Source organism: Letharia lupina (assembly GCF_014066315.1).
Source record: "Letharia lupina isolate WasteWater1 chromosome Unknown contig_20, whole genome shotgun sequence".
In the NCBI taxonomy this organism is placed as follows: domain Eukaryota; kingdom Fungi; phylum Ascomycota; class Lecanoromycetes; order Lecanorales; family Parmeliaceae; genus Letharia; species Letharia lupina.
In genome coordinates, this window is record NW_023502989.1 from 411031 (window position 1) to 438627 (window position 27597).

Here is a 27597-nt window from a genome sequence, read left to right on the forward strand (position 1 = left end):
GCCGTTGAAGTCAGCATCGAGATCATCAGCGATGGAAATTTATTCTCACGGATCGATGACCAACTGTTTCGCTGCCAAGTATATTTATTTGTAGTGTTATAGTAGAGAGGGCGGGTGAAAGAGTTCGAATATAACCAAGGTCCTGGTAAGGTCGAGGATACTCCACCAAAGATCTGTGTGGCTTGGAGACATCTGCAGACGAACCCCAGATCAGCGTATGACATGCTGAGAGGTGGGAGGTAATCTTACTGATCATGCTAACTGCAGGATCCATATACAGGGGATACAGGTTAGGGTCAATTGTGCGACGATGTTGATTCGGGATGCTTGATTGACATTTGTGTGACAAGTACTTCCCCAGCCTTGAGATGTATTACACCTCGTATGTTGAGCCATCGAAAGACGCCGGGTGTTTGGTGCATGCACTGCTGGCTGTAACGTTGGATGGCTGGAATCTTAACAATGTATGGCTGCAGGAGAACGGGGCACTGCTGTGATCTTCTGGTCCAGGAGCTCCCTTCGAACAAGGAGTCCGTTGGCTTTTGGTGTCTCCTGCTCGGGTTCGAATTTGGTGTTATCGTCGCACAGCAACTTCCGCTTCTTGGAGGGTGATGGAGTCTGGGAGATCCTCGTCCTTCTTGACGACATGTCGGGAATTCTCCATGACTGATCGCATTTGTGAAACACGACTTTGGTACCAACAACAGGGTTTTCCCACTTCTCGAAAGACATTGTATGACCCTCTGTATGGTCGGGGGCAAGGGTGCTTGCAGGGCGAACTGTGTGCCGAAAAGATATTTCGTAGGTACAACCTTCGGTTCCGCAGTCCCACTCGTCCGACTCGGACCTTGAGTAACATCTGCTCCATCCTCCGTATTGAAGGCAGGAAACGAACTGGGAAGTCGGAAATGGTAGCCTTCTTTATTCACCTCAGAACGGTAGCTTTCATGAGTCCCAATTCTCATCGCATCCATCCGTACGAAGTCCTGAACCTCGTCATTCCATACCATATCAAACTTCTCCTGGCAAGTGGGACGTGGCTGGTTGGCAAGAGCTAGGCGCGGTTCGTGAAGGCCTACGACGTTTGAAGTCATGGAACTACAATCGTCTTCTTTCTGGTTTGCGCCATTCGAGCCAGAAGACTTTGGATCGCTGTAAGCAAACGACTTTCTCTGCAGTGGTGCAACTTACTCTGCGACTGTCAATCAGGGATACATGCGCATCAATGCCTCTCATCTCCATCTCTCGATGTCGGTCGACAAGGTTTCGTTCAGTCCTTGCCACAATCTTTGACCGAAGAGCACTCCCCTCGTCGACGCTTTCCTGGTGACACGTCAGTGATCTTGTGGTACAGCTGGATTGCTCTATCCAGTAGGTGTTCACGCTTCATCACCTACCTTCAGTCACTCCTCCGGAGTTTTGATCTTTTCCTTCGCGGGGTTGCTGTCGCTCGAATAGCTCCTGGCCGAGCACGCGGCATCCCCCAATCCCTCCAGAACGCGATGGCTGACAGAGACATAGACGGACTTGTTGCTTGGCTACTCACAAGGTGGAGTCGGCAGTGAGGGTGGCCCGAAGCTGTTGAAAGAACCCAGATCCTCGTCGAAGCCAGCGAAGGGAAATGTCGTGTTATATATTTACCATACGTGGTAAATTCGGAATGCGAAAGAGAAAATCGTTGATTTGATGTTAAAGATGTTTGTTGCTGGCTAGTCGGGAACCTCGCGCATGAAGATCGAAGTGCAGGCTTCCTCGTCGAAGGGTTTCTCCAATCGCAACAGGAGTCCACTCTTTGGAATGATGCTTTGTTCTACTGGTTTTGACGAGAAGCCGTGCCCGCGTGAGACGTTTGACTCTCTGTCGAGTAGAATTTGATGCCTCTGACGGTTGTCCTGTCGTTGGACTCGTCAAAAGGCGTCCATGTTAACGTTTTTGATGCTACTGATGATGATTTTGACGATAATGATGATGATAATGATAATGACATTAAAAAATGATTGAAATAAGATTTTTGTCCAAGGCGTCATTGTCGCTGTGGGTGGGTCCTAGACACCCATGTCCGATCGATCGTGCTGGAGAGAGAATGGCCAAAGTGTGTGTCGCTCGACTCCTTTGGATGGAGCCAGGGTACCGTTGATAGGAAGCTTGGGGATTGATGGCCATCACAGAAGCTCCTGCGCGCATCAACCATGTAGTCCCTGCCCTTGAGTTGGCACTTATTGAGGCAAGGCCGTGCCAACGCAACAGGTTGGTTTATGAGAAAGTAGTCGAGATGCGGTAGGGGTTCGATGCTGGGGTTGGAAGAGTATTTGGAGAGGACGATGCCAGATCACGAGGATGTCGCCGGAAATGTGGCCGGGGTTTGATGAGTTTCGTGCAAAAGATCCAAAAGCAGAGGGTCAATATCCCGGTGAAGGGCTCAACGGAGCGGCTGATTCTTTGGGTGTTGAGATAAATCCAGGGTGTGGAGAGGAGTACGGCGTCGTAGAAGAGGGCGAAGTTGACGAAGGAGGTGAGGTAGACGGCGTAAATAGACCATGGCTGCGTGGTCCAGGTTCGGCTCGATAGGAGGCTGAGAGGGTTGCTGCGCCAGGTCGTGCGCGCCCACCTCATGCATTGGGAGAGGAATTTGGGATATTCCCCCAGCGTGGTTTCGATGCAGGCGTCCTCCGAGTATTGGATCTTGAGTTTCCAGCCGTGCTCGACCATCCAGCGTGTGATGAAGTTGTCATCGTCGGCATTCAGAGGACCGATTAGGCCGAAGAGGATGTATTCATTCAGAAAGCCAGTGCGGAATGATTGCGGTTGAAGGATCTCCGTGCGGTGAGCCGACGTGCGTCCACGTGCTCTGAGACCCTTCCATGTACTCTTCACCCATCCGCCGAGTCTGGTAATCACGACTTTCTCGTCCATATAGCCATAGTCGTCATTATCGTTATCTAAGAGAAAGCCGTACGCATAACCAGCCGACCCATTTGAGCTTCCCCAAGTGTAGGCACCTGACTGGTATGCCTGGTAGCAAGTTAGCGACTCGCATAATGCTCGTCGCATCTCTGCCCACACTTCTGGCTGGCCTCGAGGCTCAGGGCGAGCTTTGTTGTCTGAATTCAGCGCGACTTTGGCTCTTAATACTGCCCTTTGCTTAGGAGCGGAAGACTCCAGACGTTGCTTCTTCAGGGTCGTACCTTGACGTAACGATGGTACAAACAGATCAGACTCGTCGTTGCTGTCAGCAAGCGCAGCGCTTCTCCTCTTCGAATTGTCAGAGGAAGATTCCAGATTTGGTTTAGAATCGTTCTCGAAGAGGCGAAGGCGACTGAGGGACCTCACGCAAAGCTGAAGCAGATAGCGGTTGCTTAACCGCTTCGGTGACAGTGGATGTGTTTTGGTTATTTTTATATAGGTATGGGAACCACCCGAGAAATTGGAGGAAAGGAATTGTATATGTTGTCTAAACTTGGAGGGTCAGCGCAGTGTTTGATGAAGAGAAGGCCTTGAAATACAGTATGTGCCTGACGAAACACTCTGGACTAACCGCTTGTATGGCAGCAGGATGAAGGAAGTTGCTTTCCCTCCGAGACAACATGGCGCATACGAGTATGTAGCTCGACAAAGACTAGACATAGAACAAGGTGATATGAATAGCAGTTGTTGTAGGGAGGGACTTGGGTGAGTTTCTTTGGTGTCGCACGATCAACCAGCGACCTCAAAGACGAGCAACATCGTAGCACATCCGTCGAGCTCTACTGCGAGTGGTGCAGCTTAGCCAGCTTCTCGTGCTCTGGTTGAGGTCATGCATGTCAGTTGTGGGAGATGGTAAGGGAGGTGAGGGCACTTACTTTCTGCCAGGTAGCACCACGGTCAAAAGCCTCGTGTGAGCGACAGCATGGATAACGTCGAAGATAAGGGTATGGTCTAGGAGCTCGAGCTCTGTTGGGTGAGGAGTGCAGCCTAGCCAATCTGGTAGTGCTCTGGTTGAGGTCATGCTTTGGTTGAGGTCGTGCTCTGGTTGAGGTCATGCTTTGGCTGAGGTCGTGCTCTGGTTGAGGTCGTGCCTGTCAGATGCGTAAGGAGACAGTCTCAGAGCTGAGGCTACTCACTGTTTGCTAGGTATCGCTAATGTCGGAAGCTTTGCACCAAAGACAGCACAAACCTCTTCGAGGATACTTTAGCTGAATTCATGCATGTTGGTCGCGAATGGAGGTAGGTTTGGAGGTGAGGGTACTGACTCTTGTCCAGTGACTGCCACGGTCGGAATGTTTGTATGAACGGCACCAACGATATTCTCGAGGGTATGGACATGGATGTATAATGTCTTGAGGAATATGTTGAGCTTGTTCCAGTATAGGCTTGTGTAAGAACTGTCTTGAAGGATATTATGAACAACTGCGAAGGTATAGGACTGGTGAAGGAGTTGTCTTGAAGAAATGTTGTAGGTTGGAGGGAGATCGTGGGTTATATAGGTAAGGATGCTCCTGGAGTCACTTTACCTTGGCCTAGGACGCTCACAGCGTGAAGCTGTCGAAAGGAAGGGTTTGAAGGTATAGGACTGGTGAAGGAGTTGTCTTGAAGAAAAGTTGTAAGTTGGAGGGAGATCGTGAGTTATATAGGTAAGGATGCTCCTGGAGTCACTTCGTCTTGGCCTAGGACGTCCACAACGTGAAGCTGTCAAAAGGAAGGTTCCCAAGGGGCCATCCATGACTATCGCTCGGTGAAGGGTGTGGCATGAAGGTTTCCAAGGGTCTAGTATAGATTGTGGATAGGTGTGGGCCCTTTGTGGGCGGGTAGGGTCAGAAGACTTACTTCACAGGATGAGTTGGATTCTGAGCTGCAGGATGAAGGTCATCTCCAAAGAATACGGAGTAAACTGTTGTGAATCTATTGGAGATCGTCGATCAGTTGGCGGGCTTTGTGGGTCAGTAGGGATTTGGTACCTACTTCACCTTGCGATCGACAAGGGCTGAAGTGGCGGTGTGAAAAGCTTTTCCGGATGTGACTGCGGAGTTCCACTAGCTGCAGCTTGCAATGCGGGCAGCTGCTGTGACTCTAATGGAGGTATTTGATGAATTAGTGGGCCTTGTGGGCTAGAAGGGACGTGGAATATACTTCACCATTGCCACCACCAAGGTCTGAAGCTGCAATGTGAAGAGCATGACTGGGTATGCTTGCAGAGCTGTACCAGCTGCAGCTTGAATTACAGGCAGTCGCTGTGACTCTACTGGTGGTCTTCGATGAATTTGTGGGCCTTGTGGGCTAGAAGGGATGTGGGACATACTTCACCCTTGCCAGCGATAGGGCTTGAAGCTGCAACGTGAGGAGCAACGCTGGGTATGCTTGCGGAGCTCTACCAGTTGCAGCCTCGGTCAAGGGTGGCTGTCAATCGATAGTCGATGGGTAGGGGGCCTGGTTGGCCAGAAAAAGCGGGTGCTTACATCGAAATTGCGCCCGTCGGGATCTCCAATCCCGGCGTGAAGATTGTCAGTGAAGGTCAGCAGAGAGTGCCAAAATATGGAGCTTATTTGTTTAGAAGATACAGTCACTCTAGCTGCGAGTGTGAGAGACCGTGTAGATTATTGGAGGCTTAGGTAGGTGCCATCACTGATCCATTGGCCAGGTATCCCTCTTCTGAGAACTCCGCATTTAAGGACAGCAGCATGTGCATGATATAGAGATCGAAATGGTATGCTAGCCAGTATACGAGTCTCGAGATCATCGATTGTCTGGTGGTTGGCAACGAATTAAAAAAGTATGTGTGTTGGTGTGTTTAAAAGTAAGAGGGAAAACTTAAGAAGTGAGAGCGAAGATCACTGCGAAGTCTGTCAGTGACGCTGCGCTAGGCTGTTCGTACTTTCTTCCCCATTCTTACCTAGAGCTTAGTAGGTGGGTTTTGGAGGGAGAGGACAGAGTTGACAAACGACGGCTAGGATTGTATATAATTTCCAGAAGGATTGGAAGCTTTACTACAATGCCCTTCCAAGAGTAGGAAGCAAGGGGTTGTTTGTTTGTAATAAGACAAAAAGGTCTTTCGGCAGCGAATCAGAAGTATACATTATGTAGATAGGCAGCTGGGTGCACACATGTCGTCTGCAATCATTAAAGCCATAGTGTGGTGATGGGATTTGAAGTGAAAAAGAAGGAAAATCATGACTAAGCCAAGTTTAACCAGCATCGGCGCACCCCTCAGCACTTTAATTAGACGGAAGAAGTCGTAACAATGTTCCCAGTAAAAGTCTAGTGGGACCTGATTCACACCAAAACTCGCTTGCCCCTACGCTCTTCAGTTTTTGTCTCTTTTTGACCAGACACGAAGACCAGTAACGAAGTTTTTTGCAAAAAGAAGAGAAAACTTTGTCGAAGCTGAATTTACAGAAAGATGTGACTCCGTCTAAGTCTTTTACTTCCTTTCATCGATTTTTTAACCAAAATTCTAGAGCGAGCGAAGAAACACTATATCTAAACCAGATATACAGCAAATTTGGCAGGTTGCTAGGCTTTGAGTGAGAGGTAACCGCTGTACACACCCATTTCTTTACACGTACGCTCTCTTGAATGAGAGTAGTTCTTTGCAATGCCGGCATCGATTTCAAGGGAATGGCGGTTCTTACATACCGATTCGTCAATTTTTCCCTGCTCCATAAATCATTGTAAGAGTGACTTCTAAAACTTCAAACGAGCCCAGAAAATACTTGGGCTCTAATACCTTGCACATATACTACATCCACCCTCTAAGTGTGGTGCCTGCTATGTCTCCCTGGAGCAGGTTCTTTCGCAACGGATGCACTCTGTGGGTGGCAAAATATCCCGAGTAAGGTGCTATCGGGACAAGTTCCCGATTATGGAGTTGCACCCTGGGGAAAGGTATGGGGAACTGAAGCAGGTTGACAGGTGTCACAACTTTTTGCCAACATACTTGTTTTGGAAGACCGAATCTATAAGACCTTGGCTTTTTTTCCTTCTTCAACTGCAGTCAGCCAAGATTCCTTGGTCTCGTGAGACTTTTCTATGCATACTACAGACTCGAGTGGACTCTGATTCCAAAACCTTTGATGGAAGGAATAGACTGAGGCTTCAGTAACTGCTGGGACACTCCAAAAAACAGAAAATGTATATCAGCTAGCTTGAATGCTCATTTATCTGCATTAAAGCAGACCCCAGAGACATCAGAACTTGATTCACCACTGCTTGTCAGAACAGGCCCAGATGTTGATATGACTAAGGAGCAAGTGTTTCTATTCGTTGACCTTACTTTGAAAATAATACCGTCTCTACACGTAAGTCGACCGACTGTCGTTTAACTTGACGGCGGGTCGTGTAAATAAGCGCTTGCCGCCCGTAGATAGCAGTGAGGTCTATCAACGAGCTTTTTGTGGTGTTTAAAATGAATATTTCCCTTGCTATATCGACTGTCGCGTCTATCGGCAAACTACTTAAAGTAAAGCAACAAGGTGTCACTCCTCTCTTTTGTAGTCCTTATAACCTTAGCGCTAATACCCGCCCGTCCCTTCCCGTCTTTGGGGCGACTGAAGAGTGAAGTGATGAAGACCAAGCTTGTTTAGACAGCGTGACTTTGAGGCAGAAAAATATGCAGGGTCGTCTAGAAGCTTGACTAGATGGATCAGCCTAAGATTGACGGAGAAAGAAAGTACTAGGCAAAACGGCTTCTTGCATAGCGGCCACAAAATTTCTTAACCCTGAATCTACATCGTCCTGCGTTCTGCTGCAAAAGCAATGTCTTATGCTACAGCTAAATTAAAATCTTGGCGAGAAGCAGGCTTATCTTCTAGTCTACACAACATTAATCCAACGCGATTTTGGAGCCGCCTATTGGATCCTAACCGCTGATTCGGAGTCCCTCATCATCAAGGCACGACAACATGGTTACACAAATCTTGAGGTTCATACGGTAAGAGCATCGGGCGAAAGTTATGCATAAGCGGAAACTTGGTGGGTCGGAAAACTGAAGGTTCTAAGTCGAAAACCAGAGTCAGAATTGAATCTCATTTGTCCCACAGAATAGACGGCGCAATCATCTAAGTTGGCCTTGCAAAATATGAGACTCATTCCGTCTTTGAGTGCTGTGCTTGACAACAGATGTATTGCAGTCCATACTTTACAGCATGCCAGCAGCGTCTGACACCTTACCCGGGATGATCCCGGTAATGCGCCAGCACAGGTCCACTTGAATGACCCTAGTGATAACATCATACAGTAGGCCAGGTATTCGTGGTCTTATTTTGGGTCGCAATCTCCGAGACGGGGAGAGGGAGATCCATGACGGGGAAAGAGCCCGAAAGCAAGTGCCGGGCTGCATGGAATACATCAACCAATAGACGTTCACCCTGAGACAGCGAGAAATTGGCTTTTAAGCGCCCCCTCCCCGGAAAGTAGGGATCATCGTACGTATACACCCTTCTCTGATACATGGATATGCTCTCAGATCTTGGTAGTGTCCGCAATCACGGCTCACGTGGAAGAAATTTTCTCACATGCTTCCCGATCAAAGCAGTCGAATCCGTTCTGCAGATTTGCCACAAAACAAAGCGACTTTGATCTGCAATGCAAAAAACTCCTCACAACCTTAAGTTTTAAAGTGGTCGGACCCGTCTTCTGCAGCAGTGTCTTAGTGCAACAGTATACTTCACACTATGTTTTAACATACACCCAAAAATGCCTCACGCCTTTGCAGATGTCCGAGGACTCATATCCCGGGGGAAGTCTCTCGCCAAGCAAAAGAATAAGCAGGTGTGCTATGGCAATCCGGACAAGGCTGAGTATTACTCTGCGCGTTCTCTGCTTCTCCTATTCGGGTCCGCGGTCTTTTAGCCGCGCTACTTTTACCGGCTTACCTTATCATACAAATGAATCTTAAGTAGGCCACCCCCTCCAGAAGAACTCAATGTAAGGTAGAAGTGCATCGTACTAAGCGTCTAACCGCTTAGCGAATAGCGGGTTGGACTGTGGCACAAGCCATTATCTGTAGCTGTGTTAGTGTATCTGATAGTGGGAGAACAGGGACGACGTTTTACATAGAGTAACATCGGTAGCAAAATGGCATGTGAGGGAGCTCTCAGTGAACGTCTGACAAACAAGCACTGAACAAAGGGGACGTCTCCAGGCAGTCCTAGCAAACATAGCTCCAAACATACATCTCCAGTACGCCAAAGATATAACTTTTTTGGTCACCTTGTTCGACTCTGAAAGTGTGTCCCACACTCCTGCACTCTCACTCTGAAAGGTTGCGGTTCTTTTGACCGGGGCTGAAGGCCTTTAATGATTCTCGCACAGGCAGCCACGGCTCTCTACTTGCCCCTCGCAACACACAGCACCAGATGTAACGTCTCGTACACTGCGTATTCCACCTGTCGTCTCCTCATTCAACGCCTTATCAGTCTACCGTCGATACGGACGAGGCCTCCAAAGAAGAAGCTACCCGCGATACTCAGGTATTTCAATCAAATCGCCGGGCGGTGTAAACGTTTCGTTACCCCCTTTGAAGCGTCTACATTGGACTAACCTATACTCTATACTACAGGTGGCGAAGATAAAGACACGGCATTCCGAACTTTCTACACATAAGAAAACCAGTCGGACACAATTGAAACTCTGCCTCCCGTCATACTTCTTCGGTGGATCCAACTTCCCCGTTACATACGAGCTGAGTGGCTACCTTCAGCCTATACTACGTCAAAGATCTACTACTTGATACAGCCTATACTCTTCCTCTCGTCCTCTTGCTCCTTGCCACATCCATCGAAGCTCCAACATTTTTAGAAGCAGTTCGTGGAGACTGCCACTTGCTTCTGGTACCGGCCTGAACTACAGGACTTCTACAACTCTAGAGAGGGCATTCGCCATCGATGAAGGATGACATTGAGAAAACTTTAGTGGAAATTGGCACCTTCTTCCAGCACTGGCCCTGGACTACAGGGTTCCTACAATTCAACAGAGGGTTTTCGCCCTCAATGCATGTTGAATTGGAAAAACTTCAGTGGAGACTGTCACTTTCTTCTGGCGCCGTGTAAGACTCCTACATTATCGTCAAGGGTTCCCGCCCCCAATGCATGATGAATTGGAAAAACTTCAATGCAAACTGCCACCTTTTTCTGGCGTCGCGTAGGACTTATACACTTTCGTCGTGGGTTTCCGCCCTCTATGCATAACTTTTGCTACATTCTCTTACATAGAGGGAGACTAGTCTATACACTTGCATGCATATCATTCAACCCCTATAGAGGCTCTTTACCATTGTCAAGATGCTAAACCCTCTTACATTAGAGGAAATGTTTCGGAAAGCGCGCTATCCCATGCTTTGCCCTCCAGGAATTTGATATTATGCTTCAGGCTGAGGCGGTTTTACAAAGTGCTACTACCCTTTTCGTAGATACTCACTCTCGCAACTTTCATTTTGACCGATATGCCCTTAGATATGTACTACATTTGCCTGCCAAGAATGGCAAGAAGACCTATATCATTAAATTTACCCAGACCTACAATACTCCTTGACCGCCTCCACCACCTCTCCCAACCCCTTCACAACAGCCGTTGGCCTGCCCGTCTCGCCTCGCACCAACCCATCCGTCCACCCAGCTCCTCCTCTATCAACCCACGCAGCCTGCATGCCCACGGCCCTAGCACCCACAACATCAAACGGGTTCCCCGACACCAACCACATCTGCCCCATCTCCTCCTTCGTCCTCCCCTTCCCCATCTTCTCCGCAAGATGATGATACACGCGCGGATCCGGCTTGAAGCACTTTACCTGCTCTACGGTAACGATTTCCTTGAAGACACTTGCATGAGGACCCAGGTCGGGAGATGATTGCACAGAGTTAGTGACCATAGAGTTGGTGCCGTTCGAGAAGACGACGGCCGTTATTCCGGTTTCGTCGGCAAGGGCTTTCAAGGCCGGGGATACGTCTGGGAACGTGGAAAGAGAGTCGTAGGCTTTCATCAATTGGCTAGTCGACTTGTCGTCGAGGGAGAGATCGAAGTCTGCCAAAGCGTGGTCAAGGGAGTTGCGGGTGATGTCGGAGAAGGGCTGGTATTGGTCTTGGGACTTATTAGCGGAAGGTCGGAAGCAACGGAAGGTGTTTTTATCGGGCTGGTGTACTCATGCTGTTCAGGCGCCATGTATACTCCAATTGATACCGTCTCCACAATCCCGCGAGACTGGCCGCTTTTTCTTGTCCAAAGTGGGCGGCCAGTTCTTTCGCAATCGACTCAGTGGATAGCAGGGTGCCGTAGAGATCGAAAGCAATGACAGTGTTCACAGCCATTGTGTTCTAGTCCACTCCTTACTTTTTCTTCTTCTTGTTACAACTGCAATTGCTTAAGAGCAGAAGGTTATATTGGCCAAAAACACCGATGTCACCGTTCTGTAATACACCGAAGTTTAACCGACACAGAGATCCTCTAGACAACATGTAAGAAGGATGGATCAGTGCTGACTGCCTGGAAACGACGATGCCAGCCCATGCTCTGGAACGTACGTGAGCAGCAGTAAGCTTTTTTGAGTGCAGTCGAATGATTTCTTACAGAAACAACGACTCAGTTCCCCGGACTGTTCATGCCGGACTCTTCTAGAAAGACGTCCCGGACAATACACCTTATGCAACGAACCCACAATATGAAGGGACTTTTTACCATCCCACGGCAAGCCATCTCCTGATGGCTATCGCTTCGCATCAGTCCAGGCGCTCTCAAGTGCCAATGATCATGGCGAACTCCCCCATGGAACTCCGCACTTTCGTCTTCTGCGGCCTGTTTTCCGCCTATGTGCCAGACCGGAGTGTCACGTTGGATGTTTATTGGCAGGCTTCTCTCTAAAGGTCAGCCGTTGCCTACTGTCAGATCAGGAAGCCCTGAAATCCCTCTGGCTACATACCACGTGGAGATGCATCCTTTATATCGAGCAGCCGGCAGGGGTTCGACAGTCAAGCCGCCCGATAGTCGGACTGGTCCGCCCAGAGGCCTGGATCAGTCCAGAATGAAGCTCTCTATACAGTCTACAGTCGGTCCAAATGCTAGACAATCCAAGAGACTGTGGACTAGTCCAGGCATCGGGCGCCTTGGACCGTTTTGTTTGGACAGAATGTAGGGTGAGGAAGACGTTCAACGCTACCACCACGATACCATGACTGCGAGGCTGGCTTCATGGATGGATTAGAAGAAGGGTGTCGTTACTAATGCTGCGTAACAGGAGGGAAGGCCAACTCTGACTGACGCAGCAAACGGAAGGGGGCGTGGATGGAACGCACGATCGCGCTCACTGTGGATTTCTTGGGTGCTCTGAGCTTTGTCCTGTGTACTTAAGTTGAGGACGAAGAAGATCATATGGACGCTACATGACCACCGCGCAGCGCAGAGGTGAGCCAGTCTTACCGATTTTACTTACAGCGGCCCAGTGTCAAGGATCGCAGACACTAACGAGCGTCTGTTGACGCACATCGACGACTCCCACACGACCAGCGGCGGCCTACAAATACAATAGTATCCAGAATAAGTTCGAAATGACAGATCGATACATGATTGTCAGCGCCTGAGGAGAATTCTGCTCGCTGTGTAGTAGGGCAGTGTCCAGATGGCGCAGGATTGCATCCACGATTCTGGGACTAACGGCGATCAATCTGCCGACGTGACCTGCAGGATTTGGCTGAGTATACGTCTAGTGGCAGTATTCTGCAAACAATAATGGATTCCAACCACTCAGCTCCTTGGGCCGGTGGGCTAGAAGGATGGAAGGATGGAAGATGAGGATACACAGGCTTATGTCACTGAAAGGGTACCGACTATGGGGTACGGAGTGGTTGGAAGCGCTGTCAGCTGGGCTAGTCCAGAAATTGTAGAGGTGAGCCTGCGAGAGCTGAAGAGAGGTAGGTTGGAGAGGCAGTGTGCTTTGGCAGGGGATGGAGGGAATCCATTGAAAGTTTTCAGGGATATTTAGAGGCAAGACCTCGTCATTTCACACATGGATGGCTATCTGCTAGTCAAATGCCTCAAGTATCTCGATGCGCATGGGCTCCGGACCCTCGACTTATATCTATAATTCACCCTTTCGGTAGACTTTCGAATCGGATCCTAATCACAGGTATACCCATGTTGTCATCAACTGACTCCGTCCCCTACTGCAATCCATTCCTCTCGGATGCCCGCGTGCTGTTGCTGTATGCAGGATGAAGGGTCGCCAACTCCTCATCCAACGTACTGTACGTTCCATCTCGTTCACGCCTACTCTTTTGGGAACTTCCCGTTGCCGCGGATTCCGAATACCACAGACCGCTATTTTCACCTCTCGCCCGTAACTGTGGTGTAGCATCGTGGACCTCTCTGGTGAAAAGTTGGAGGACGGGTTGAATAGTTGGTAGGCATGCACAGATGATTTCTTTCGACACTGGACCAAATCATTGAAGCGGTGGCACCATCTGATCATGTGTCATCTAGCGGAGATTATTGAACGGAAATCCAGACCGCAAAAAGTCCAATTCCACCATTCATTACTCACATAAGAAACCGGTAAGACTGACGTTGGCGACAGTGTACGCCCGAGCAACACTTGCCCCGCAGATACTAGGTGGGCGATGAATGTGAGCATACGCATACTGCAGCAATGAGATGTTCAAATAATACATACAAGCCTCCAAGTAGGAAAGTAGCACATAAGCCGACCTTGCGCCTTGCCGAGAGTTGCAGTGTCCAAGCGATGGAGAGTGGTAGCACAAGAATCCAAAACTCGACAGCCACGTTAAAAGCAGAGGTCGAGACGTAGTAGGTATTGTCGTTGTCGCAGTAACGTCCAACGTCAGGTGCACCAACCACCAGCGGATTCCACGTATTATCGATTGTGTTAGAATTTGAGGTATGTGATGTGTAGAACGGACGGATTGATTCTCCAAAACCTCTCCGGGGCCAGGTCCTAAATACAGTACAAAATCAGGTGGCTGGAAAACATGGTGGCTGGGATGCGCGGGGGCCACATTTCAACAGATTGGACGACATCGGAAGATTGCTGGGAGGACCGAAGCGATAAGCCATGCCACGACGAGGGCTTGTGTGGTGTAAAAGAGCTTCCTAAAGCCTTGGCGAGTCCCGGGGGTCCCGAAGAGGCGGAGATAGAAGAAGAGGACTGATATTTTGGTGATACTGAGGATGACGAGGTACGGGAAATTGCCAGCATAGATTACCTTTGAGGAAGGTGAGCATCGTACACCAGAGGGTATACGGGTCTGGAGGTACCTTGAGTAGATTTTCTAACTTGATCAGTGAGACAGAATCGGAATGTCTTCCCGTTCCATTGTGTACCACTGACTTAGATTAGCAAGAATACCGGAGAACGTGGGTGATAAACGCAGTGGACTACTTAGCATGACTCCGGCGTAGTATAAGTAAGAGACCCCTGCTGGTGGTATTGTAAGCAAGCGTAATACTGATATGTGATGCTAATGGGTCAGGCCTACCAAACTGATTGTGATGGATGCATCGCCCCACCATAATCTCGCTGCAGAGAGTCGCCGGGAGATGAGACGTAGAATCACCAGAAGTGAAGAAAGTATGATCAAAGCTACACTGTAATGCATACTGTCGAGCTATGAGGTTGTGTAGTGTCATCAGCGAAGAGGACTCAGGCTTTGACAGACTGCGAGACCCTTTGCTGTGGGCCACTGGAAAGTCGGCCGGAACACTGGCCAATGGTATGCTTTCACTCGGTGATCGGAGCCATACACCAATCAAGCGTTTGACAAATTGCACACCTCAATCGCCATATCAACGAGACGACGAGATACTGCGGTACTTCTAACGCGCATCAGAAAGAGCATCATTCTACGTTAACACCTTGAATGCTCGACTCACCCAATCATACATTGTTTCATATTCAGCCCTACTTGTATATCACTCTCGAAACCTCGTTTAGAGTCTTCGCATTAGGCCTTGTGTCCTACAAGTCAGTTGAGTTCTCGTAGCCATTGGACATGAAGAACTCCACAATCCAGCATATACCCCTAAAACCCTGGGCTAAATTTCTTATGTTGCCAAAGAGTAGTGTACTCGATCTTCTGGCGAGACGTTGCCTCAAATAACCAGACTACTGTTGCCTTTGACCCGTGTTACGCCCTAGTCGCCGGGTCTTCTCTGGACTTGTGCTACTACATGAGTTAAGAATGCGAGGAGTCTTGGTCTCGAGAAGTTGTTGAGGATTTGGCCGGTTGGATCAAGTGATCATGTTCTACTCATGCTCATTCCGAGGAGATAGCTTGCTCGCAGGGGGTTTTGCGAACCTTTTCAAGTCTTGTGAATTGTACGCGCATGGGTATATTCCAAAATTCTCAGTGGCGTTTTTCAAAGGAATAGAGATCCCTACGCTTTGAGAGCTCGTATTGGCCATCCGTGGTTCTTTCAGGCCTTCGTATAACAGTACGGGCTCACTACTCAAGTGTACTGTTGACTATCTACCGTTGATCTCTTGCCCTATTGACAATGTCAGCCTTACATCTCAATTTCTAGCCCGGCTATTCATCCTACTTCACAATCGCAAGGTCCGAGGGAGAACGAGTGAATGTGACGAATTCTGGTATTGACGGAAATCGCAACAATTGCACTGAGTATTCACCCTTCTTCATTGCAGACCTTCGATCAATTCCATTGACTGTTCCTATTGTCAACTTCCAGCCGCCAGCAGGTGACGGGTATAAATATAAGCTGAGTCCTCGTTCTGAACTTCTTTCCTTTCTTCAACAACATCATCCACTGCTCAAACACACATTCCTGCACCACATACATCTACATAACTTCGAGACTCCTCATCTGCTCAACCTTACATTCGCTGGACGAATCCCCACTCACCCCACACCATCCCACACTTTCCCACCAACCTCATCAATCAAGATGCCTCGCACGAAGATGGTCATCACAAAGTCCCGCCCAGCCCTCCGCTCCGCACCGATCCCCGGAGCTGGCGTTGTTCGAAAGTCCAAACGTAAGTCCTCTGATCACCCCTTCATTCTGCAGCACTGCTGACGGGAACACAGACACCATGAACAACAACACCACCATCTTCCGCCTCCTCAAAGTGCCCAAGTACGCCAAGCGTACGGTCGCAACCATGTGCGAGAAGAAGAACGAGACGCTGATGGAGGAGCTCGGCCGGTTGAAGAAGGATTGGATGCAGCAGGAGACGGAGATTGAGTGGTTGAAGAAGGAGTTGGAGAGGGCGAAGGGGGAGTTGAAGGCTATCAAAGGGAGGGATAGCAAGGAGACGGGCTATGAGACGATGCATGGGTGGAGCAAGGGCTTGTCTCGGACCGACGAAGAGGATCTGGAGGCCTTGTGGGCATGTTATGGTGGACGATAGCTGGAGCGTGTCATCAGCCTCTTCGATACTGTACACCGACGGCGTTGAATAGGATGTTCTCATTTCAAAGCGGTCCACAACCCCATCACAGTCCCAACCAACGGCATCATCATCCTCATCAAATTCCAAAACCACCACCTCTTCACCAATTCCCTGACCTCCTTCTCCTCCAACCCCTTCGCCTCCGTCTTCTTAGCCATCAGCACACTACTCCCTCCATCAACCCCTCCCTCCGCAATCAGCGTCGCGTTGATATCATCCAGCGTAAGCTTGGTGAACGGCACGATCCCCACCGTACACAGCCCGGAAAAGGCGTAGACCATCCAATCCGCCGAATCCGAGCCGTAGGAATCATACGCGACGTAGCCAAGGCTCAGGCAGGATGTCACAGCGAATGGCGGGCCGTAGGCGATACCCACGTCGTAGATGGTCCGCCATTGGCGCAGGAGCAGATCTCGCGGGGAGAGCAGGATGGCGGGGATGGCTTGCACGGTTATGGCGAAGCCTGCACCTGCGAGGATACTAGCATGTCAGCGATTGTGCACTACAGAAGTAGTTTGGAGAATGGGGACAGTTTGGAGGAGAATAACTAGGAATCTTACCAAGTAGCGTGGCCGATGCGCCCAAGCCCAGGGTTTGCGCTGTACGGAGTACAAGAGTCCTCTACATTGTGATGGCTGTGTGGTAGAAGTACAAGGGACTGAATGCCTGTGACTTGACAATTCTTGCTTCACAACGCAATGGCGAGGGGGCGCTTTATATATTCCTGAGGTTCTCGGGTTGCGGAATCGCGCTGAGTCCGTCAAGGACTCAAGGTCGCTCGCTTCCGATAATGAGAATCTGCTGCCCGGAAGCCCGAACAATATTATACCAACAGGATTTGGGCACCTATAGTTCAGAGGCGGTTCGTTTGCTTCACAAGTGCCAACTCTTCGCCCTTAATTCTTCGGCCGAACCCGGAAGGCACGGTGTGGGCACTGGACATACTGTAGTTTCAGTTAGGGATGACTTTTTTGCTGGTAGCTCCCGTTACTCGTAGTACCACCCTAGTTTCAGGGCCAGCAACGGGAAGGCAGAGCTTGAGCTCTGTTGCGCAGAATTAGCCTCGTGGAGACGATGTACCTCACTCATTATAATGTCGCTGGCCTATGAAGCTTTGTGGTGATGGATGGGCAAGGATTGGAGAGGAATTTACTTTGTTCTGAGCAGCCAAAAGTAAGATTTCCCAGCCCTAGCCCTAGACCTTCCTAGTTGAGTTGGTCTCGGAGAAGATCATCCCTGTTCGCCGATCCTTAACAGTTTTCTTACCTCTCGCGCTCTTCTCGAGCAGGACTTTTCCGCAATTGCCACAGGATGAGAAGTCAAGCCTTGAAGGTATTTCGACTGCTGCGCGCGTATATACCTTTCCCAGTGCTAATGGTGTTTAGATTCCAGTCACCAACGATGTCTGCATCTTCTGCCTCACACGCATACAGTTTGCATCAGTCCATGCTCTCAGGAGATCTCAACGTCGATTTGTTAGCTCTACTCGTGCCTTCCAAAGGCCGCCTGCCAATGCGGTAGCACAGAAAGAAGAGGATGGAATTCAAGACTCGGACTTAGCCAGAAGGAGCCAGCCACCACGACCTTTCGGTGGCGGTTGGGCCAGGACTAGACCGGCAGCACCAAGCGACTTGACACCAGAAGAGAAGGCATTGAGGAATGCACTGCAAAATAATCTTACAAGAGAACCACCACAACTTGAAGAGAAAGAAACTACGCAAGAGCCTCGTATCCGTAGACATACAGCTAGGGGACGTACGCTACAAGCACCACCACAAGTGGAAGAGAACGAAACTACGCAAGGGTCTCGTGTCCTTCAACATGTAGGTAGGGAATATTCGCTACAAACACCACCACCACCCGAATCGCACACGCCACGAAAGCCGAGATTTGGTGGTTGGGCCAAAAGTGGGATTACAACAGAATTGACCTCGGAAGAGCAGGCCTTGCGACAAAGCTTCCAGAGAGAAGCTGCTCCTAAGCCTCGTCTCCCTGTCCATCGGATCAGTCATTCACCGCATACATCTTCTGTCCCAGGATACCCGTCGAGACAGGAGTTACAAGCGAGAAGAGATGCCCCTTTGGAGGAGACTGCGCGTACTTTCCCAATTCAGACCTCTGGTACCCAACGACAGGGTACGCAGGAGAACACAAATAATGAGGGGTTACTTGGATATCGTCAAACCCGCGATGCCCAGCTTAATTACCATATCTCCCAGTCCACAGCAAAGCCGAAATTTCGGCAGGGAGATTGGTACTGTCCTTCCTGTGCACAACACAATCCTGAGAGGGACCGAAAGTGCCCTACTTGTCAGACTGTGAAGCCTTTTATGCCAAATTGGCAATGTCAAGAGTGTGGGAAAACCAATCCTCCAAAGTATCACTTTTGCTATAGTTGCCAGACCCCAATTGCTTCTACCACTGCGCAAGGGCCAACGGACCACGTCAAGCATTGGAAACATGTAAGACGAGCAGGATATGATGCCTCTCCCGGGCATTCGCCGCCAGAGCAATCTCCCACCCAAGAGCGCTCCGCAGACGCCCGAGCAATTGCCAGGGCAAGTGCAATCGAACGAGAAAAAATGGAGCGCATGGAGAAGACGAAAGGTGGCGAATTTGTCGGTCTTGGGGGCCAATATGAGACTGCTACATCCGAAGCCATGAAATATTCCCATTGGTCTCTTGAGACTCATGGATCTGAAGCGCAGCATGTTAAACCCACTACGGCCGATGCGCCCGACACGTCGACGACTGGGAGCCATTTGGTAAACTGGCGAGCTCAATCGGCAACGAAACCGCAAGTGAATGGAGTGCAAGGCATCACAGACAAGAGGTCTGGTCAGGAGGTTGCGGGTAGACTCTCGGAAGATCGATCAAAAGTAGCAAAGCTCACAGGCGGTTGGAAGCGATGGGAACCCCCCTCGGCAGGGAGCCAGCCTCCCCTTGAAGAGTCTTCTGAACGCGGTCATCTTGGTCAAGCTGATGGACCGTCTCAACCATCGTCCTTTGAGCTCGCGCGCGAGCAGAATGCGAGAAAACCCGAGTTTTCTGCATTAGAGAGAGAAAGGCGTACTAGACATGAACCGCGGGGACGAGGTATTGCAAGGCACTCATTGTACGAAAGCACATCTATGCCTCATGTTAGAGGTGGTGACCGTAATAAACTGCGAAAGAGTAAGAAGGTGGTTTCGACCTACGACGATGCGGATGAAGATGATGAAGATCATGCGGCCCGACGAATGCAACGCAAAGAGCAACGAAAGAAAGCCAGGGCTACACAGAAGGCGACAGCCCCAGCGACGCCCATCTACCTACCCGAATTCATCAGCGTTTCCAACCTTGCTGGCATCTTGAAGGTCAGGGTCGACGACTTCATTCACAAGATGAAAGCTCTTGGCTTTGAGGAGACCAATAACGACCACATCCTTGATGCAGAGACTGCTGGACTTGTAGCAGCCGAGTTCAATTTCGAGCCGATAGTCGAGCAAGCTGAGAATCAAGATCTGCTTCCTAGACCGCCTGCGGAGGACACGTCAGTGTTGCCTCCTCGACCTCCTGTGGTCACCATTATGGGACATGTGGATCATGGGAAGACCACGCTTCTAGACTACCTCCGAAAGTCATCAGTAGCAGCATCCGAGCATGGTGGGATCACTCAACACATTGGTGCCTTCTCCGTGCCCATGCCTGGCGGACGGCTTGTCACATTCTTGGATACACCAGGTCATGAAGCATTCCTCAGCATGCGTCAGCGAGGTGCGAATGTTACAGACATCGTCATTTTGGTTGTCGCCGCGGACGACAGTGTAAAGCCTCAAACCATCGAAGCCATCAGACACGCTCAAACGGCCAAAGTTCCAATGATCGTAGCGGTCAACAAAATTGACAAAGAAGATTCCAACGTTGAGCGAGTCAAGCAAGATCTGGCTAGATATGGTGTTGAGATTGAAGACTACGGAGGAGACACCCAAGTCGTCTGCGTCAGTGGCAAGACCGGTCAAGGCATGGAAGAGCTAGAAGATGCCGCTGTTGCCCTTGCAGACATTCTTGACATGCGCTCTGAGACTGATGGTCAGGCTGAAGGTTGGGTACTCGAAGCTACTACTAAAAAAGCTGGCCGTGTTGCTACTGTGCTTGTCAGACGTGGTACCCTCAGACCAGGCGATATCATTGTCGCCGGCACCTCCTGGGCTAGAGTTCGGAGTCTACGAAACGAAGCGGGCGTTATGCTCAAGTCTGCAGGGCCTGGCACACCCGTTGAAATTGATGGCTGGCGCGAGCAACCTGCCGCGGGCGATGAAGTACTCCAAGCACCTGACGAACAAGGAGCTAAAGCCGTGATCGATTATCGCCTTGAAGCTTACGAACGGACCCGAATGGCTACCGACATGGCCGCAGTGAACGAAGCTCGCCGTCTCGAGCAAGAAAAGCGGGAAGAATTGGAGAGAGCCGCCGAACTTGCTAAAACAGATCCTGATGCTGCCACCCCCACAGAAGGGCAAAGCACTCCTTCAACGCCATCGTTCCAAGAAGTCTTCTTCATCATCAAAGCCGACGTCTCTGGTTCTGTCGAAGCTGTCGCCGATGCCGTCTCCGCTCTCGGCAACAGCGAAGTGCGCCCTCACATTCTCCGCACTGGCGTCGGGCCTGTGACCGAGTTCGATGTCGATCACGCTGCCGTCGCAAAAGGCAGCATCATCTCCTTCAATACAACCGTCGATGGGAGTATACAGCGCATGGCAGAAGCTAAAAAAGTCAAGATCCTAGACCAGAGAATCATTTACAGGCTCGTCGATGACGTGAAAGCGAAGCTTAGCGAAATGCTACCGGCCATCGTTACTCAGAAGGTCTTGGGCGAGGCTGAGATTGCGCAGGTGTTTGACATCAATACAAAGGGGAGAGTTACAATGCCGTTTGCTGGGTGTAAAGTTAGAAATGGTGTGGTTGGGAGAAACAATAAAATCAGGGTGCTGAGGGGGAAGGAGGTTATTTACGATGGTACGCTACTTCATGGACCCCTGTCTCACGACTTCTGTGCTAACTCAACGCAAGGCACGCTTTCTTCCCTCAAGAACGTGAAGAAAGACGTCACGGAGATGCGCAAGGGTAGTGAATGTGGTATGGGCTTTGAAAACTGGACGGAGTTCAAGCTGGGGGATCAGGTGCAGAGCTACGAAACTATGTCCGAGAAACGGACGCTGTGATCGATCTAGGGGTCGTATAGCGTAGAGTTGGCGTCGTCTTTGCATAGAAGGGTTGTACATGTGGGAAAATTGATGAATGTACAATGCAGGCATACCGTTTTCATGGTGTTTTGGTACATGAACTCTCCCTCCTCTCGCACTTGACTTCGCTCCACTGTGCTTCAGCGTACACAATGAAGAAAGCTGCTCCGGAAAAATTGACTCCCTAACTCCTGCTGATTGATCGATCGATATCGATCCATCTATGCAAAATACACCACAGCGATCTAGGACAGTTTTTGTTTTTTGTTTTTATATTTTTCATATTTTTTTTTGGCTTTTTGGTATCTATGTACTCTCCAACGGCCTCCTTCCCTTCCCTTCCCTTCCCTTCCCTTCCCTTTCCTTTCCCTCGGTTTGTAACGTACACATTCCAGAGCCTCCGCACCGCAGCGATTACGTCCTTGTCCGTAACGCCGCGGTCAGGGGAAAGAGTGTGGAAATCGATCCAGTGGCCTACCGACTCCGGCTATGGGGTGAACATAGCTCGAAGAGTCGACGGGATGGATCGGTCCAGAGCCTGCCGAGCAGCCTTTGGTGAAAAAGGCTGCTAGGGGGATGGACGGTGCCTTGGGAAGGGAGCACGGAAGGGAGGGAGGAAGGGGAAGGTCGGGGTCGAAGGCGTTGGAGACGGGGGGAATCATTAATGCGTTTGGGTTGGTCGTGCTGTTATGAGTCGTGGTGACTGGGAGTGGAGTTGTTGAAGAAGAGTATCGTGACCGTTGTTGAAAAAAAAAAAAAAAAAAAAAAAACGGCTGGGCCGTCCGTGTATGCTGGCGTAAAAGTACATCGCACTGCTGGTTCGTCGGGTCAGCAATCCTCTTTGAAGAGGAAGGAACGCAGGAAGGAAATAGGTAGCATACCCTGATCATCCTCCCCACAACCTCCGCCTCACGCCGCACGTGATTAGTACTCCCCGGATCCCCTCGGGATTCCGTCCCACTCCTCGGGACCCTTCTTCTTGTTGCTCTTCTTGGGAGTCGCCTTCTTGCGTGCTCCGTTCGCACTCGCAGCACCGCCAGTCTTCGCTTTCTTGGTTGCTGGGGAGTCCGGGTCGTCTTCGTCCTCGGGATATAGCTCCAACATTCGCTTGATTCCTGCCTCTTGAGCCGGGGCCATGCTTGCTTGGATCTGCGCTAGCTTCTTGTCTCGCTCGCTAGGCACAGTTGCGGCCTCAGCTTCCTTGTTGTTGCCGATGGATGCGGGCGCTGGTGTGGTCGATGCTTGGATAGGTGTAGCCGATGCTGTCTTGGTCGCTTTGGGCTTGGGGGGTTCACGTGTCTTGGCTGCAGCTGTCTTGAGCTGGGCTGGTGTCTGCTCCTTCTTCTTAGGCGTTGCCTTGTTCTTCGTGACTCCCGTAGGCTTTGATGCACCCTTGACAGTGGGTGTTGCTGTGGCTTTGCCCTTTCCTTTCTCCTTCGACGGCAACTCCTCGTACGAGCCATCATCTCCTTCTTCGCGAGCTAGGCCATCTCCGTCACCCAATTGAGCGCGAGGAGTTGCATCGAGCTCGTGCGATCCGTGGACAGGATCTTTGACAGTTTTGGGACCCCTTGGGAGACCAGCGCTAACGCGCTTGGCGTACTCCTTGGCTTCGTGTCCTCCTGCAACTTGGGAGCTGGCGTCTGACTCCCACTCGATATCTGGGTCAGGCGTATTCTCAGGGCAGTAACGAGTATCGTGTCCCTTTTCTGAAGCAAGTCATTAGCTAAGAAAAGGTCACAGGAATAAAAGGGTCTTACGGGTACATCGATTGCACTTCGGAATAGTGCGCTTGATGCGTGGAATAGCTGCTGCGTCGATCCCGACATCCCAATCAGAGCTAGATGATTGAGAGCTATCGTCGGAGTCGGCAGTGGATGGTCGAGATCCGTGATCGGTGGTAAGGGCTGGTGTTTGGGGGACGCTTGTTGGAGAGATAGCTTTGGCTGCAGTGACATCATGGTGAATCTCTTCTTCATCATTGTCCTCGAGGGTTTCTCCGAATTCATCGTCGGTAGGAGCTTCAAACTCGACAAGAGTTTGGTCGGGAGCAAAGCGCGCCGTGCATGACTCGGGCAACTCGTGACGCATAGAGACACCCAGCCAGTAGGCGTCGAATCTTGGAGAGGCGAGCACCTGGGTAGATTCGTAAGCAAGAAAACGCGTCCTGTTGTGGTGAAGAGGTGAGGTAAAGACTTACTGCTTGGTACCAGCTCATCTTGTACTCGATGGGAAATGTGGCCTTTTCGATCTCGTTGAGCAGCTGGAGCTCGACCTTTTCGCGCGAAATCTTCTCGGGCTTGCCCTTCTTCACATACAGCTCGACATGGCTTTCGGCGAAGCCGACGTACAAAGTAGGGAGACCCTGGCAACGCGTCTTAGCAGCTGCGCGGTCTGCGATCACCGCGTTGGACTGAGATGCGGAAGTACTCACGATCATTCTGACAGTAACGATGTAAGGGGTAAGGGTATGTAGACGGTGTATTTCTAAGCTATGGTAGCTATGCAGAAGAATGTTGTGTGGCTATGGTATGCAATGTAGAGCGAGGTACCTCAGCTGTAGTGGTTGTGTAGAGAATAGATGGTGTAGCAAAGTAGCAAGAGTGTGGTGATGGAAGAAGGTGTAGTGAGGGAGCAAGTTGCTGATGATTTACAAAATAGATGGCTGGGCCGGAATAGTCATCCGGGCTTCGATTGAGATTTGTGTTGATCAAGGAATTCCTCAATAGTAACCAGAACTGCCCATCCTGCAGCGTGGCCGGCTTATTGTCTACAAAGTTCGCTATTGTCTGCAGTGAACTACGCAACCTATTAGACGGACAGCGAAAATACATGATAGGGAGTGTCTTGTTTTCAAGTGCCGTCTGCTGGCAGTAATCGAAGTCAGGAGGGTTCAGTGTATGATCAGCGCAGCTGTAGTCCTTTAAACAATCAAAGCGGCGCCAAGCCTGCAGAGTTGTCAGTAGACTCAGGGCAAATCAAGCCAGGAACCCATTCTCTCTAGGTATGGTACGCGATAGATCGCAGTAGACTGCCCTAGATGTGCGACAGGCAAAGATCTAGAGGTTTGAATCGAAGTGCAAAGGCTGGTTCTCGGCCAAGCGTAGACGACAAGGTAGTTGCTCTGATCTTCATCAGTGTTTCCGTTACTGGGGATTCGGCCTTGCTCTCTCAACAGGCAGTGACCTTCGGTCAAGCCATTTTCGATGGTGAGAGAGCTGACGGCCACCTTCAAGTCAGCTTGGAATGGTAGCTATAACAACTTCGTTTATTTGTATCATATAAGCATGTAAGTAGATAAAAGCACTGTGGTCGTGAGTCTTGGCTTGAGGTGAAGTTAGAGCGTACCAAGTGTGAGGTTACCAGCAAGTCACGGTCTGATTTACCAAAAGTCGAGTGACTGTGAGAAACTCCATCCAGTTGTGCATACAAACATCGCTATTCAAATTCACAGATAGTGTAGATAAAGTCTATGTAGTCAGAAAGGCGTGGCAATGTGTTTCAGCGGCTGGGAAATCTGGCTGCGCTGTCCGGAGGTCCTCGTGCAGATTCATACTGGAGTTCAAGTCCTACCACAACTTTCCGCGTTTACAAGTAGAATGCGTCCAAATATGAGCATGATTCTTCCACAAATTAAGTAAGGCGTAGAAATTCCCCCAAAAAGCCAAAGAATAGAAAAAAAGCAAACCCAAGTAATCCCTCAACAACCCAGATTCGAACTCGAAACCTTCACTGCTTAGAGAAGCTAGCTTACCTTATCCCCTCTCAATTTTGACAGGGAGGAAAAAAGGCAAAACGATTCTCACACAACAGTCGCCCCCGAATCAATGGGGTCCACTGTTGATGTGAAACAGGAAAGTAGGCTTGTAAACTTTTGAAGTTGAAGCAGCCATTTTTCGCTTAAGCTACTTGATTGTGGTGATTCGGTATCTTAACCAACTCAGCCATCAGGGCTTGTATGCGAAAAAAGGTCTTAAAACAAAATATAACTCCACAACTTTATTTTGTAGACGTTCACACACACAACCCACGCAAACGACATTGAATCTCCAGTAGAAGCATCGACGCACCAAAATCAATTGGGACAGGGTGGCACGGTAGTGGGCAAAGTGGCATTCATCAAATCACGCGGGCAAAAGATTCACAGCAAGTACAGGCACAACTCACAACTGTCCAGACCCGCAGTCTCAGCTGCTCCAATTATCGCTTCATACATTCGTGTCTCCCAATTCTGGAACTTCGTATTGTCTCTGCTGAGAGACGGATTGAGGGGCTTACGGCGAGTCTCCTGAATTGCGAATCACGTTTCTGCCAACCTTATCAGGGCGCCTTCAATTGTCACATCACGGCATGGTTCAGGGTATTTGACTATATTCAGGTCATTATCTCAGACTCTGAACATGTTGCAATTGGTCAATGTCTCGCAGCCAGCACTGCCAGAGGCATTGGGCTTATAGGGGGCAGAGAAGCACCTTCGCCTTGATCAGTTGGCACCGTTGCTTCCATGCAGCTTATTCGTTGTGCAGCGCTTCCGTATTCGCAAAGTCTGCACTTGACGGGCATGCCCACCGCCTTTGCACGTTGCCAAATCTCCGTCCTTCTCAACAATAGCTCGATGTTCCAATAATCTTTACCCAAGGGTACCAGACTCAAAATCCTATACACAAAGTCATGACAACCTCGACAGAGCCAAGCGACTTGATTCAAAATCTGTTCCTCGTGCCACCGCTGCTTTCGAGCTACACTGTGTACGAAATGGGGAGCGAGATGATGAGCCGTCAGAGCAAAGTGCGAGCGCTCGCAAAGCTCACGCCTTCTAGGAATTTTGACATCCTTTATGTAGTCACAGACGATGGGAAGGAAGAAACATCTAAGATCTTATTCTCGGCAGATGATGGAATAGTACATCAAATATGGGCCGGACTGAGGGGAATCTCAATTTGGTTTCCGCATGTTGATGGTCTAGTGACGATGCGTTCTGGGAATCTGTACGTGGCTGAGAGGGCGGCGTTGTCTTTGATTGCGGTATATGACACCTCATGAAGCTCTTTGGAGAGAAGTGCAAATGCTTGCTTTGCGACGTGCTGAACTATACCTTAGATACCGCCTTCTCATTTCCCCGTACATTGGAAGTCTTGCATCTTCCTCCCTCGTTGATATAGGCTAAATTCAGGACGGTGCATGTCATATCAAAGATCAAGAGGGAGGCTTTAACTGAAACCTCTACTTGTGCAAAGGGAGGTTGACGGAGAAGGCGCTTGCTAAACGCCGAAGCGCCCACAGAATAGTGTGGTCCTTCTCTGTTGCTACAACCAATTATACTTATCGTTACGAGTTTCATTCGCAGTCCAAGGGATACTCCCTCATACAAGCATCATGTCTGGAGCGATGGCGGCCCGTATTCCTATTCCACAGCGTCTGCAGACCTCTTTTCTCTACCCCCTGCGTTCTCCGATTCCAGCAGACCCCAGCCTGTCAACCCGAGGAGTACGCACCCAACGCCATGCCCCATGGCCTTCCCTGCCATGCCCCACAAGCTCATCACAACCGTGTCCACAGCGCCAGATACCGTGCAGCATATCATAATCGTGCCCATTGCCCTATACATGCCCTGCCAGTAGAGCGCCAGCATCGCTAGCCCGAGAGCAAAGTTACGACCGCCGAAGATAGTGATGAAGGGAACAAGAGAGGATGGCGACTTTGGCGTCGAATAGTATGGTTCTAGACCAAATAGGTGAATCGCAGGAAGAGGAGATACGAGGATGTAGACTGATAGGAAGGTGGCGTAGAGGGCGAAGAGGATGGCAAGGCGGAGGATCCATGGGTTAGGCATTTCGATGTCGACGGATGATATGCGAGGACTGTAGAATCAGAGCGACCTCATTGGGACCCCGAACGTTGCCCTATAAATTGCCTTGTCGATGTCTGTGGTTGAACGAGACAGCGGACTCTGAGCTCCCTGCGGGGTCCGAGACTTTTAGTTCC

At 50.0% G+C, this 27597-nt stretch overlaps 8 protein-coding genes across 8 annotated transcripts; 2 read left to right on the plus strand and 6 right to left on the minus strand.

Moving 5' to 3' along the window:
• Positions 1 to 456: 456 nt before the first annotated feature.
• HO133_004970 (uncharacterized protein) lies at positions 457 to 1242 on the minus strand (the record flags this gene model as incomplete). The annotated part of the gene is given in 3 exon segments (XM_037295882.1): positions 457 to 779; positions 848 to 1172; positions 1192 to 1242. The coding sequence occupies 3 exon segments, from the start codon at positions 1240 to 1242 to the stop codon at positions 457 to 459; spliced, it is 699 nt and encodes a 232-aa protein (XP_037148580.1).
• A 1011-nt stretch (positions 1243 to 2253) lies between these two features.
• HO133_004971 (uncharacterized protein) lies at positions 2254 to 3985 on the minus strand (the record flags this gene model as incomplete). Its single annotated transcript, XM_037295883.1, has 2 exons — positions 2254 to 3316; positions 3840 to 3985. The coding sequence occupies 2 exons, from the start codon at positions 3983 to 3985 to the stop codon at positions 2254 to 2256; spliced, it is 1209 nt and encodes a 402-aa protein (XP_037148581.1).
• A 6492-nt stretch (positions 3986 to 10477) lies between these two features.
• HO133_004972 (uncharacterized protein) lies at positions 10478 to 11276 on the minus strand (the record flags this gene model as incomplete). The annotated part of the gene is made up of 2 exons (XM_037295884.1): positions 10478 to 11049; positions 11111 to 11276. The coding sequence occupies 2 exons, from the start codon at positions 11274 to 11276 to the stop codon at positions 10478 to 10480; spliced, it is 738 nt and encodes a 245-aa protein (XP_037148582.1).
• Positions 11277 to 15879: 4603 nt separating this feature from the next.
• On the plus strand, positions 15880 to 16345 carry HO133_004973 (uncharacterized protein; the record flags this gene model as incomplete). Its single annotated transcript, XM_037295885.1, has 2 exons — positions 15880 to 15970; positions 16023 to 16345. 2 exons carry the CDS (start codon positions 15880 to 15882, stop codon positions 16343 to 16345), a joined length of 414 nt encoding a protein of 137 aa, XP_037148583.1.
• Positions 16346 to 16404: 59 nt separating this feature from the next.
• HO133_004974 (uncharacterized protein) lies at positions 16405 to 17330 on the minus strand (the record flags this gene model as incomplete). Its single annotated transcript, XM_037295886.1, has 4 exons — positions 16405 to 16856; positions 16948 to 16986; positions 17217 to 17233; positions 17302 to 17330. 4 exons carry the CDS (start codon positions 17328 to 17330, stop codon positions 16405 to 16407), a joined length of 537 nt encoding a protein of 178 aa, XP_037148584.1.
• Positions 17331 to 17698: 368 nt separating this feature from the next.
• On the plus strand, positions 17699 to 21591 carry HO133_004975 (uncharacterized protein; the record flags this gene model as incomplete). Its single annotated transcript, XM_037295887.1, has 2 exons — positions 17699 to 17719; positions 17773 to 21591. 2 exons carry the CDS (start codon positions 17699 to 17701, stop codon positions 21589 to 21591), a joined length of 3840 nt encoding a protein of 1279 aa, XP_037148585.1.
• A 945-nt stretch (positions 21592 to 22536) lies between these two features.
• On the minus strand, positions 22537 to 24052 carry HO133_004976 (uncharacterized protein; the record flags this gene model as incomplete). Its single annotated transcript, XM_037295888.1, has 3 exons — positions 22537 to 23321; positions 23373 to 23748; positions 23813 to 24052. 3 exons carry the CDS (start codon positions 24050 to 24052, stop codon positions 22537 to 22539), a joined length of 1401 nt encoding a protein of 466 aa, XP_037148586.1.
• A 2964-nt stretch (positions 24053 to 27016) lies between these two features.
• HO133_004977 (uncharacterized protein) lies at positions 27017 to 27445 on the minus strand (the record flags this gene model as incomplete). Its single annotated transcript, XM_037295889.1, has 1 exon — positions 27017 to 27445. One exon carries the CDS (start codon positions 27443 to 27445, stop codon positions 27017 to 27019), a length of 429 nt encoding a protein of 142 aa, XP_037148587.1.
• Between the last annotated feature and the right edge of the window lie 152 nt (positions 27446 to 27597).